Source organism: Oncorhynchus clarkii, chromosome 5 (assembly GCF_045791955.1).
Source record: "Oncorhynchus clarkii lewisi isolate Uvic-CL-2024 chromosome 5, UVic_Ocla_1.0, whole genome shotgun sequence".
Taxonomy (NCBI): Eukaryota; Metazoa; Chordata; class Actinopteri; order Salmoniformes; family Salmonidae; genus Oncorhynchus; species Oncorhynchus clarkii.
The window spans coordinates 9217133-9231010 of record NC_092151.1 but is presented as its reverse complement, the minus strand read 5'-3'; the positions used below and the strand labels follow the sequence as shown (position 1 = coordinate 9231010).

The following is a 13878-nucleotide window of genomic DNA, read 5'->3' as shown; positions in this document are numbered from 1 at the left end:
GTAACAGTATTTTTGGTGGAAGTATTAAAGACTACTATAACTTTTGCAGCTGTCCGACTATCGAAGATTACGTTTTTACATTCAATTCCTTTCAATTACATTTTTTTATGAATTTCGACTGTCTGTCACGGTGAATAAGTCTAGAACTAGATAAGTATGGAGTATAAAGTGCTGTACATTAATGCATAGGTAGGGTATGACCAATATCAAGACTGTCTTGAATCTGATTCATTTGAAAAAAAAAAAAAGATTAACAAAATGAAAAGAAAATGAAGCAACATATTGTAAAAAGCTTTTATCTAAATTGAGAGCAAATGCATTTAATTTCACTTGGCTTCAGCATCAATTCTTCACACTTTACTTTTCAACTGCTCTCATTATTGTTCACGTTAAGTCACTACATTAATAAGCAAATTCACTCTGGTCAGTGTTTCAGATTAAAAAAGGGAAGTAAAGTCATTAAGACAGGAAGTAGCAGCTAGCGACTTTTAAAAAAATGAGGAAGCCTAAAAAAACACTCCCAATTCACAATATACTGCATATTATGTGCTTCACTGCAGTGTGAGAGGATATCATACATATGTATTCATTAAAGTAGTAAACTGACTTATTATTGTGTTGTTGTAGTTGATATCTTTTGTATTGTGGTGTTTTGAAATGTGTAGGCCCTCAGACGAAACGGTTCCTGGTGTTGCAACATTTGAAGTGACCTGCTCACATCCTGCTCAGCCCGCTTAGCAGTTGAACATGGTCGCCTCAGCGCAGGGTCACAGATAGAAGCAGTGGAACAGAGGAGTAGTCGTTTCTACCAAGGTAAAGTCCCATTCACCTTACATAATGGTTTGGATAAGTTTCGATTCATATTGTGCTTGAGGTCAGAGATGGTAGTACTGTTGTTGTTGTTGTTAGGAAGGTCAATTGTTTAGGGTCAGGCAACAGGGTGCAGAGACTGGATGGATCAGCAGACTGGGCCTTGGAGTAGTCTGACGATGTACAGCACAGTAGCAGTCTTACCAAAGATTTATTCAACTCCTTCACTTTTTGTTAAACTTTTAAGTAAATATGTGTGGGGTTTTTTGTCAGTGTTGTCTTGCTTTGTTGCTGCGTTCCTTTCAACACATTTTGAGGGAGAACTTAAACACATTTCAAGCCAAACATTTCGATGAGCTCGGTCACAGTGAAAAAGTATTGTGTTAACATTTCTTGAGTAAATTAAATATCAGTCTTTTTTTTAAAGAATGATAACAACAACAACAATGGATAAAAATCATATGATTTGTAATATATTGAGTTGTACGCTGGTGAAAAACATTATATATCATTTTTATAACTTTTTCCAGCACATAATTTGTGGTGTGGTGTGATGATTTGTTTGTGCTGACCTAAGATTCATCTCTGAATTGAGAATGATCTTTGTGGCAGATCTCACTTAGTAGGTATCACCCGAGAGGACTTTGGCGTTGAATTGTATTGGTCACATACACATATTTAGCAGATGTTTTTGCTGGTGTAGTGAAATGTTTGTGTTCCTAGCTCCAACAGTGCAATAGTATCTAACAATTCACTACAATACACACAAATCAACCCCCCCCCCCCCCCCAGCCGCTTAGACTTTTAAGAATTGAATTGATATTTCCATATATTTCTTGATACACCGCAGCTTGTAGATGCATCTTGTTGGTTCCTGGGTTTTGTTTTTATGTTTTACTCATAAAAGACAATTGATAAGATCTTTGGTTTGCTAGCCTTTGTTGCATTAGAAAGACACATTTTTCAAAATAATTTATACTTTTTGATGTACATTGGCAGACGATTGAACTTTGAAAGACTAATCAGCCTCAAAACCATTTTCGTTTTGAACATGTGATGCCACTGTCTAATCTTTCATCTCTTCATTTCCACGTTTGGATACTTTTTCATAAAATTTTTGGGGTGAGAATTGATCGACTTCTTGTTGAATTCAGGTTATAAAGGAGACCACCAATAAAAAAACAAATCCATCCTCTTCTAATTCATATTGGTTTATAATTCATTTCTAGTGATAATTGTTCTATATTTATATTGTATTTTTTAATATATTTTTTATCCCAGGCCCCAGTCCCAGCAGGAGGCCTTTTGCCTTTTGGTAGGCCGTCATTGTAAATAAGAATTTGTTCTTAACTGACTTGCCTAGTTAAATAAAGATAAAATAAATACAGTAGTAATAGATGGAGGTATTACGCAGTACAAGATACTCTGAAATCCACTCAAATATCATTTTTAGTTGATGCTAAAACAAATTTTGAGTCCACCAATTCACAGTTAAATAAAGCACTCCTGCTTTCAAAATTGTCCCTTGTGGGATGAATGGAGTATTTGAATTGAATTCATTTGAAATATACTGTAGTGCAAATGTACAGCGTGTAAGCTGTGCTGGAACCTCTAATACATTTCTTCATTTCAGTTACCTATTAATACATAAAAGGAACAACCAAAGAGAGATAAATTAAATGTCAAAGGTTTATAGATAAAAGCTAGACAAGAATTGAATTGATTGACTTGTTAGGTTTCCATTGACAGTCAATACCCATGTAATTTCGCGTGGTCCAACTTCGTTTTTTAAAGAAATGTAGAAAGAATAAATATTTTTGAGTTTAATGAAACATAACTTGTTGCAGGAAGAGTGTTATTTTAACAGTCTGTATTTAGAATACAAAACAGGTAGTTCCAGTTTCACATTATAACAGTTGGTACGTTCTGGTTCTTAATTCACAGAACACAAGACATTTCTTAACTTCTTAAAAAATGGTACTCGTTGGAAACAAGAAAGAGACATTTCTTATCATGAGATTATTGTGTAATGGCCTTTTACAATTTCTAAGTAAATACAAGGAAAATAGCTTTAATAATTAAACTGTAAAATGTACATTAAAAAAATGTGCAACTCATTCTTTTTGTCTTCTTGTGCTGCTTTTGGGGGGCATGGTTACCATAGCAATGACCTTTTTGTACCAAACAGTTGCAGTGCTTTCTATTTGAATATTTTGTGGTACTGACTCCTTGTCCTATATGAACACAGAGCACTTATATATTCATCCTCTTCACTCTTCTTTTTTAGCATCTGAAGTTTTCAGTTTTTTTTCAGTAAAAGGCTAGTTCACACCTCTGCGTCCGTCTATCTGTCTTTGATGGGTTGCTAGTTTGAGGCTACAACAGGATGTCTATCTTCCATTGTCTTCAGTTCATTGTAGAATGTTTGTAGAAACCCAGCCATGTTGAGTCTAAAATGTATGCATTACCAATTAGAACTGAATTCTGTTAATGATTTGTAACCTCCGTTAATTCAATGTGTCTACGGTTAAGTTAGTTTAGTTATAATTGAGACCGTTTGTCAGCATTTTTCTAGGTCACTTACAGTGCCTTAAGAAATTATTCATACCCCCTGATCGTGTTCCACATTTTGCTTTGTTACAGCCTGAATTCAAAATGAGATTTTTTTACACACAATACCCCATGATAACAAAGTGAAAACATGTTTTAGACATTTTTGCAAATGTATTGAAAATTAATTACAGACATATCTAATTTGCATAAATATTCACACCCCTGAGTCAATACTTTGTGGAAGGACCTTTGGCAGTGATTACAGCTGTGCATCTTTTTGGTTAAGTCTCTAAGAGCAACATTTGCCCATTATTATTTTAAAAATTCTTCAAGCTCTGTCAAATTGGTTGTTGATCATTGCTAGACAACCATTTTCAGGTCTTGCCACATTTGTTCAAGTAGATTTAAGTCAAAACCACTCAGGAACATTCTCAGTCTTCTTGGCAAGTAACTCCAGTGTAGATTTGGCCTTCATCTCCCAGTGTCCGGTGGAAAGCAGACTGAACCCGGTTTTCCTCTAGAATTTTGCCTGTGCTTTAGCGCCATTCCATTTATTTTGTATCCTGAAAAACTCCCCAGTCCTTGCCGATAACAAGCATACCCATAACATGATATAGCCACCACTATGCTTGAAAATACGGAGAGTGGTACTTAGTAATATGTTGTATTGTATTTGCCCCAAACATAACACTTTGTATTCAGGACTAAAAGTGAATGGCTTTGCCACATTTTTTGCAGTATTACTTTAGATGCCTTGTTGCAAACAGAATGCATGTTTTGTAATATTTTTTTTTATCTATATAGGCTTCCTTATTTTCACAATTAGGTTAGTATTGTAGAGTAACTACACTATTGTTGATCCATCCTCCGTTGTCTCCTATTACAGCCATTAAACTCTGTAACTGTTTTAAAGTCACCATTGGCTTCATGGTGAAATCCCTGAATGATTTCCTACCTCTCCAGCAACTGAGTTAGGAAGGACATCTGTATCTTTGTAGTGACTGGTTGGATTGATACACCATCCAAAGTGTAATTCATAGCTTCACCATGCTCAAAGGGAAATGTAATGTCTGCTTTTTATTTTACTCATCTACCAATAGGTGCCCTTCTTTGCAAGACATTGGAAAACCTCCCTGGTCTTTGTGATTGAATCTGTGTTTGAAATTTGCTGCTCGACTGAGGGACCTTTACAGATAATGAATTGTATGTGTGGGGTACAGAGATGAGGTAGTCATAAAAAAAATCATGTTTAACATTATTACTGCACACAGAGTGAGTCCTTACAAACTATTATGTGACTTGTTAAGCACTTCTTTATTCCTGAACTTACTTAGACTTAGGAGTTGAATACTTATTGACTAAAGACATTTCAAGTTTTCATTTTTTATTCATTTGTAAGCATTTCAAATAACATAATTCCACTTTGACATTATGGGGTATTAAGTGTAGGCCAGTTTTAATCCATTTTAAGTTCAGGCTGTAACACAACAAATGTAGAAAAAGGCAAGGGTTGTGTATACTTTCTGAAGGCTCTGTACATGAAGCAAATGTGTTATTGTGTCTGCAGTGAGTGACCACAATAAACAGGAACTTGGGAGAGGAAAGAAATAGTTTATTGGATGGATGAGTGTCATGACTTACCACCGACTTACTGTAAATAGGACTCTCTTCTTAAGTTCCAGTGAAACACCCACAGTACAGTAGTATTGAAAGTACACTTCACAGTCAGTAGGAAATATGATGAATATAAGTAATATCTGTCTGTCCTCAGGCCAGGGCTACTACCTGTCTGTCCTCAGGCCAGGGTTACTACCTGTCTGTCCTCAGGCCAGGGTTACTACCTGTCTGTCCTCAGGCCAGGGTTACTACCTGTCTGTCCTCAGGCCAGGGGTAATACCTGTCTGTCCTCAGGCCAGGGGTAATACCTGTGTGTCCTCAGGCCAGGGTAACTACCTGTCTGTCCTCAGGCCAGGGTTACTACCTGTCTGTCCTCAGGCCAGGGTTACTACCTCATACACTTTCCTCCAAAGAATTAGCATGACTCATCAGTTTCATTCCTTCACCAATTGCTAAGTTACCATTGAAAACGTTGTCAGAGATAGGAATCTATTTTGCTTCCCAACAGTCCAATAAGTCAGAAGGCTTTTCAAGTTTTCCTTGAAGATGAGAGGGAGACTGTTAAAGTTATAGTATCTTATTACTTTAAAAGCACAAACTGTAAGATTACCTGGTATTCAATGGCCATAACCAATTGATAGCAATACAAATAACTTATCATTGCCCAATTTTAGAACTGTCTAATCTTACCATTATCATAAATATGAACTGATCATGTTCATCTCATGGACTATCAGTCTTTGCATCCATAGGTGAAACACCTTCCCTCTAACGAGATGGCAACCAGCATTGGTGAAACACCTTCCCTCTAACGAGATGGCAACCAGCATAGGTGAAACACCTTCCCTCTAACGAGATGGCAACCAGCATAGGTGAAAAACCTTCCCACTAACGAGATGGCAACCAGCATAGGTGAAACACCTTTCCACTAACGAGATGGCAACCAGCACAGGTTAAACACCTTCCCACTAACGAGATGGCAACCAGCATAGGTGAAACACCTTTCCACTAACGAGATGGCAACCAGCACAGGTGAAACACCTTTCCACTAACGAGATGGCAACCAGCACAGGTTAAACACCTTCCCACTAACGAGATGGCAACCAGCATAGGTGAAACACCTTTCCACTAACGAGATGGCAACCAGCACAGGTTAAACACCTTCCCACTAACGAGATGGCAACCAGCATAGGTGAAACACCTTCCCACTAACGAGATGGCAACCAGCAACCACACCTTCCCTCTGGCCTCCCGGGCGGCGCAGTGGTTAAGGGCGCTGTACTGCAGCGCCAGCTGTGCCATCAGAGTCCCTGGGTTCGCGCCCAGGCTCTGTCGTAACCGGCCGCGACCGGGAGGTCCGTGGGGCGACGCACAATTGGCCTAGCGTCGCCCGGGTTAGGGAGGGCTTGGTCGGTAGGGGTGTCCTTGTCTCATCGCGCACCAGCGACTCCTGTGGCGGGCTGGGCGCAGTGTACGCTAACCAAGGTAGACAGGTGCACGGTGTTTCCTCCGGCGCATTGGTGCGGCTGGCTTCCGGGTTGGATGTGTGCTGTGTTAAGAAGCAGTGCGGCTTGGTTGGGTTGTGTATCGGAGGACGCATGACTTTCAACCTTCGTCTCTCCCGAGCCCGTGCGGGAGTTGTAGCGATGAGACAAAGATTGTAGCTACTACAACAATTGGATACCACGAAATTGGGGAGAAAAAGGGGTAAAAAAAATAAATAAAAAAAAAATAAAAAATAAAAAACACCTTTCCTCTAACGAGATGACAACCAGCATAGGTGAAACACCTTTCCACTAACGAGATGGCAACCAGCACAGGTTAAACACCTTCCCTCTAACGAGATGGCAACCAGCATAGGTGAAACACCTTTCCACTAACGAGATGGCAACCAGCATAGGTGAAACACCTTTCCACTAACAAGATGGCAACCAGCACAGGTTAAACACCTTCCCACTAACGAGATGGCAACCAGCATAGGTGAAACACCTTCCCACTAACGAGATGGCAACCAGCACAGGTTAAACACCTTCCCGCTAACGAGATGGCAACCAGCATAGGTGAAACACCTTTCCACTAACGAGATGGCAACCAGCATAGGTGAAACACCTTTCCACTAACAAGATGGCAACCAGCACAGGTTAAACACCTTCCCACTAACGAGATGGCAACCAGCATAGGTGAAACACCTTCCCGCAAACAAGATGGCAACCAGCACAGGTGTAACACTTACTGACTTAACGAGGTGACACCAATCGTTGCGCCCTACGTGTTAATGAGCTATACGTGCTAAATTCCAACCTCAAAAAATAAGTGTGACCCTTGACATTCCCTGCAAACATCAAAGCAGTGATGCGCTTCCGAAGGTTCATGCTCTACAACATAGAGTATGACCTTTCCTCACACAGGAAGCTGCGCCGGTCCTAATCCAGGCACTTGTCATCTTCCGTCTAGACTACTGCAACTCTCTGTTGGCTGGGCTTACCTGCATGTACCATCAAACCCCTGAAACTTCTTCAGAATTCAAGTTCTCCCTTGTCACGCCGCTCCTCCACTAACTTCCAGTCGAAGAGCACATCATCTGCAAGACCTTTAGTCCTTACCCCTTAACTTCAGGTTATACTCAAACCCTACATCCCTACCCAAGAACTCCGTTCTGCCACCTCAGGTCTTCTCTGTCATGGAACCCCAATTGTGGAACAAGATTCTCCCTAAAGTCAGGACAACGGAGTCCCTGCTCATCTTCTGAAAATGTCTGAAACACTTATTTAAGAAACGTGTCTTTTCACACTAGTATTGACTTTGCTGATAAATACTTCGAGAGGAAAATGTACTTGATATGATTGTGATATGTTGGTGTCTCACCTCATCTTAAGATGAATGTACTAATTGTAAGTCGCTCTGGACAAGAGCGTCTGCCAAATAACTAGAAATGTCAAATGAACATGCTGCAGTAGAGACTCTGGGGTTGTGCTATCTGGTTGTCATGCTGTGTGTGAACACGGCTCACTGAATTCTGCTCAGAGATGCAGTGAAGTGTTGCGGGCGTGTTTCACACTACGTCTGCCACATAGGCCTTTACTGTAGAGTTACTGTGTGATGAGGCTGTCCTGTCTTTTGGAACATCCTTGTATCAGTCATATAGCACAGTAGCAATATTAATGTAGGGTTTGAAATATATTAACCTTTTATTCAACATGTCGAATTAGCCATAGTCAATATGTTGATGTAAGTTCTGTCTATGGAATTAACTGTCCCATATTGCCGCCCCCCATTGAACAGTAGTTACATGGCTGGAACTTGTCAGGTACAGTGTAATAACAGTGTAGGTACAATTTGTTAGATAGTACTAACTACTACACAATATCTGTCATCATCAGTAAATGCAAGTATTAGTAAAATAGGTTTTACAGAAGCTTTGAGTGGGGTTAGATGTGTGTGTTGTCAAACGATGGTTAGGTACTACATTCTCACAGGTTGGATACCAACAGGTGTCCTGCACATTTCACTGTATCGTGATCTTTTGAATCCGTTCCCTCTCGTAGGTCTCCATTGAGAGAGTCACAGCAAAGCTTCTTTCGGGTATTTCCAGTGCAGCCAAGAACCAGGAGACAAAATGGCCGACAATGTAAATGGGTTGCCCTTCTTTTACGGCAACATCACCCGGGAGGACGCTGAGGACTACCTGCGACAGGGGGGCATGGGCGACGGCATGTACCTGCTACGGCAGAGCCGGAGCTACTTAGGGGGCTACGCCCTGTCAGTGGCCTACAGACGGGAGTGTTACCACTATACCATAGAGAGGGAGCTCAACGAGACGTACGCCATCGTTGGGGGGAAGAGCCACCGAACCCCCGTGGATGTGATTGACTACCACTCCCAGAAATGCGAAGGGCTGGTGTGTCTGCTGAAGATGCCCTACAACAGGCCCAAGGGCATGCAGCCCAAGGTGGGGCCTTTTGAGGACCTCAAGGAGAAGCTGATCAGAGAGTATGTGAAAAAGACCTGGAACCTGCAGGTTAGTAGAAACACTTGGGTTGACTGATTCACTGGTTAGTTGGTTGGTTGGTTCATTCATTTATTCATTGGTTCATTGATTCATTCCTTCATTTATTGATTGGTTCATTGATTCATTCCTTCATTAATTCATTGATTAATTCCTTCATTTATTCATTGGTTCATTGATTCATTCCTTCATTTATTCATTGGTTCATTGACTCATTCCTTCATTAATTCATTGATTCATTCCTTCATTTATTCATTGGTTCATTGATTCATTCCTTCATTAATTCATTGATTCATTGATTCATTTATTAATTGGTTCCTTGATTCATTCCTTCATTTATTCATTGATTCATTCCTTTATTCATTTATTCATTGGTTAGTTGGTTGGTTGGTTTATTAATTTATTCCTTCATTCATGTATTTATTTTACACCTGACTTTACCTGAAGTGAACCTTAATGCCATGTTGTTACTCTATACCAACTTTAGTGACCAAAATAAAGGTAAATGAAATAGTGATTGATTGAAAGGGAAATGACCCAATGCTGTCTTAAATGTGTTACTACTGTAGAGGGGGCCTAAAGTTATCAGACTGAAGACTTAGGCTGGGTCTCAACTAACTGTTGATTTGATTAGATAAGGATTCATTTTAATTGGAGTAACAATAGTAGAGTACATAAAGTGCCATTTCTGAATGTAGTTGTGCATCAGCAGTTTTATATTCTTTCTCAATAAGCCCATGTCAGCAAAAAAACTTTTATTTTGGTAAGTTACCAAAAATCTCTCCACCCTATGCCAAAATGTGTAATATAGCAGGAAATTAGTTGTAAAATTGCACATTTTTCTCACTACCGCATGGCAAAATGAGTAGAATTGCATGAAATTAGTTAGAAAATTGGAAAATCTTCTCTCTGCCCAATGGCAAAATGTGTAGAATTGCATGAAATTAGTTAGAAAATTGGAAAATCTTCTCTCTGCCCAATGGCAAAATGTGTAGAATTGCAGCAAACTTGCTTTAAAACGGCAAAACATTCTCTCCACCCTAAGCCAAAATGTACAGAATAGCAGGAAATGAGTTGTAAAACTGCAGGCTAGGGTCGGCTATTTCTACCATCATGGTATACCTTCCCTATTGCCTGAAGCAGCCATAAAGTGGTCGGGGACAGGTCAGATGTCATTGTGCTGTCCTCAGGGTGCAGGCCATCATTAGCCAGAGACCTCAGCTGGACCCTTGAAAACGTTGTCAGAGATAGGAATCTATTTTGCTTCCCAACAGTCCAATAAGTCAGAAGGCTTTTCAAGTTTTCCTTGAAGATGAGAGGGAGACTGTTAAAGTTATAGTATCTTATTACTTTAAAAGCACAAACTGTAAGATTACCTGGTATTCAATGGCCATAATCGATTGATAGCAATACAAATAACTTATCATTGCCCAATTTTAGAACTGTCTAATCTTACCATTATCATAAATATGAACTGATAAAGTTCATAAAGTGGTCGGGGACGGGTCAGATGCCATTGTGTTATGTCCTCAGGGTGCGGCCCTGGAGCAGGCCATCATTAGCCAGAGACCTCAGCTGGAGAAGCTGGTCGCCACCACCGCCCATGAGAAGATGCCCTGGTTCCATCACACCATCACACGTGAGGACTCTGAATCACGGCTCCAGATGGGCTCTCGCACCAATGGCAAATTTCTGTAAGGGGCCACTTAAAATTACTATGGCTGTCTATTGTAACATCTCATGGTTTGCTTTTGAATGGCCACGGGTAAAACTGTAAGGTGTAAAAATGTATGAACCTGCCATAAGGTAACACCAGTCAACAAGGTTACTTAAAAAACTATGTGTCATGGTTGTGTGAAGTCCTGTTAGTAGCTATGATCTACTCTTAACTTAAACTTTGTAATTCTATTTGAGATCCTAACAAAAATCATGTGAGGATATGACATAGCAGAAAATTCTAGATGATAAAAACCTTTGTAGGTACTTTTTCCAAGCCAATTCTGACATGTTCATGTCAGCTCTCTTTTTTTAAAGTTAAAAGCAAAGTGGTGTAGATTTGCTACGCTAAAAAGAAGATAGAAGACATACAGGAGAGGTCTGTAGTCTACACTATTTATAGTAAGATAAGTTTGTGCTGCGAGGCGCCAGCAGTGGCCTAGGCTGTAGAGAGAGAAGCAGGCTGCGGTTTCCGTTGTGACAGTTTGCAGAGGACTTCCTGGAGTGACCAAAGAGCGGGGGGGGGGGGGGGGTGAGAGGAGGGGGAGGGGTTTGACTGCTCTACTTCATCTCATGAGAACATTCTAGAAGGGGCTCTTTGCAGTATTTTCCTCAAAACTACTTCTCAGCGTTCAACGTATTGAAAATTGTGTCCTATTTTATTATTTTGAATTCATTCATACATGTTTTATTCATATCCTGAATTGATAACATTTGAATGACCTCAACCTTGGTGTATACAACCTCCACAATTTCCATTACTTCAGCGTGTTTCAACAAATGTGGAATTATTTTTCATTACATTTGTATTTTCATATTTAAATGTGCATTTTTTTGTACTTAAATGTGCATTTTCATATTTAAATATGTATTTTTATAAATCATTTACTGTTAGGATTCTCAAATGCATAGCAATCATAAGGAATTCTGCAATTATATTTCAAAAAGGAGTTCCATGAAACAACAGCTTTTATTTGTGAATGTCAATTCATCAATGTTGTCATCTAGTGTAGTAATGTATTTCATAGTAATTTATCAGACATTCTTATCCAGAGCGACTTACAGTAGTGAAAGCATATATTTTCATACTGCCCCTCTGTGGGAATCAAACCCACAACGCTGGTATTGCAAGCACTGTGGTCTACCAACTGAGCTACGCAGGACTCATCATTCAGTACCCTAGCTCAGTTTCCTGTGTTGTGGGGTCACTTTTCATCAAACTATCGACTACACAGTCACGTACCAATAGGAATGATTGTTTCGGAGTTTACAGTACTCATGCACCATGAGCCACTACCGAAGGCATATCTACTGAAGAATATTAGCCCATCAAAGCACTGTACTAACCTTGATGAAAGTTAGTTTATTGTAACTCTAGCACTCTTTCAAGTACATATGTTAGTCATTTAGCAGATGCTCTTATCCAGAGAGACTTACATTAGTGAGTGCATACATTTTTAGACTTTTTTCATACTGGTCCTCCGTGGGAAACAAGCCCACAACCATGCTCTACCAATTCTACCAGCTGAGCCACACAGGACCTATATTTAGTGCCATAGCTCAGTTTCCTGTGTTCATTTTGACATTTTAGTCATTTAGCAGATGATCTTATCCAGAGTGACTTACAATTAGTGCTTTCATCTTAGAAGATAGCTAGGTGTGAAAGCAACGTATCACAGTCGTAGCTGCCCTGACGTTTGTTTCCACCTTCTTATGTTCATCTGTCTCTTCCATATGTCTCCCTCCAGGATCAGACAGCGGGACCTGAATGGTTCCTACGCCCTGTGTCTCCTACATGGGTCACAAGTCATGCATTATCGCATCGATAAGGACAAGGCTGGCAAGCTCTCCATTCCTGATGGGAAGAAGTTTGACACACTGTGGCAGGTAACATCGCAGACTGTAGAATTATTTAAGGTCCCACTTTAAACAAACTTCAATTTATAGGGCCAGTTTCCCGGACACAGATTAGGCCTAGTCCTGGATTCAAAAGTTTTACTCTCTATTGAAACTGCTTAGTCCAGGATTAGGCTTGATCTGTCTCCAGGAAACCTCCCTATAATACAGACCTGATAGATGGATTTATGACTTGTAGGGCTAGATTCAATCAGATTGACAGCGAGCACAGCGTTGTTTTGTTGGAGGTAGAACTGCGTAAAGCCTATCGCATGCTTCCCAGTCGAAACAGTTTGTGCATATATTATATTTAAGCCATTAAGTCCTGAGGAGGTGTGGTATCTGGCCAAAATCTCCTGGTACTTGCTAAAGTTCATGATGCCATTGACCTAAACAAGAACCCTAGGACAAGTGTAAGCAAAGGTCCTCAATAGATCAAAGATCCACCACCATATTTTACAGTAGGTATGGGGTTCTTTTCTGTTCATGCAGTCACATATCAACGCCAAACCCATCACTGGTGTGCATGATGTGCACCATCACTGGTGTGCATGGTGTGCACCATCACTGGTGTGCATGGTGTGCACCATCACTGGTGTGCATGGTGTGCACCATTACTAGTGTGCGTGGCCCAAAGAGCTCCATTTTCATGTCATCTGATTCTGGTTCTAATCTGGTTCTAATCCAAGTGCCAATGCCGTTTAGCAAACTCCAGGCGTTTACATTGATTGGATGACATGAAAATGGAGCTCTTTGGGCCACGCACACCAGTGATGGTGCACACCACGCACACCACTGCATGAGCAAAAAAGAGCCCCATACCTACTGCGAAATATGGAGGTGAATATTTTTGATGTGTCGTTATCTTCGCAAGGTAAAGTATTTTAAACAGGGGAATATCTCTTTCTCTGAGCAATTGTATTAGAATAAAATAATAAATAAAAAAATTGGAGCATACAATATAGCTCAGTATTTAAAGTATTTTATGCAGTCATTTTTGCTTATCTTTATCAAGGTAGACAATCATTTCTGACCCTACCCTATGTTGAACTAAGCAAAACCAGACAATGAATGATCTATCAATAAACAGCATTTACATATTCCTATTTGGCCCAAAGTACCTATTAAAATTGTGTGGTTCGAGCCCTGAATGCTGATTGGCTGACAGCCATGGTATATGAGACCGTATACTACGGGTATGAAAAAAAACTGTTATTTTTACCTCTCTAACTATGTTGGTAACCAGTTTATTATAATAGCAATAAGGCACCTTCGGGGGT

At 40.1% G+C, this 13878-nt stretch overlaps 1 protein-coding gene across 2 annotated transcripts in view; it reads left to right on the top strand.

Moving 5' to 3' along the window:
• The first annotated feature begins 458 nt into the window (after positions 1 to 458).
• LOC139408303 (spleen tyrosine kinase) overlaps positions 459 to 13878 on the top strand; it is a 28872-nt gene continuing 15452 nt past the window's right edge. For both annotated transcript variants that reach the window (XM_071152020.1, XM_071152021.1), the window contains exons 1-5: positions 459 to 561; positions 666 to 813; positions 8526 to 8998; positions 10520 to 10680; positions 12451 to 12589. In XM_071152020.1, the coding sequence (XP_071008121.1) occupies positions 8597 to 8998; positions 10520 to 10680; positions 12451 to 12589 (702 nt within the window). In that variant the 5' untranslated portion in view covers positions 459 to 561; positions 666 to 813; positions 8526 to 8596. The remainder of the gene's footprint in view (positions 562 to 665; positions 814 to 8525; positions 8999 to 10519; positions 10681 to 12450; positions 12590 to 13878) is intronic.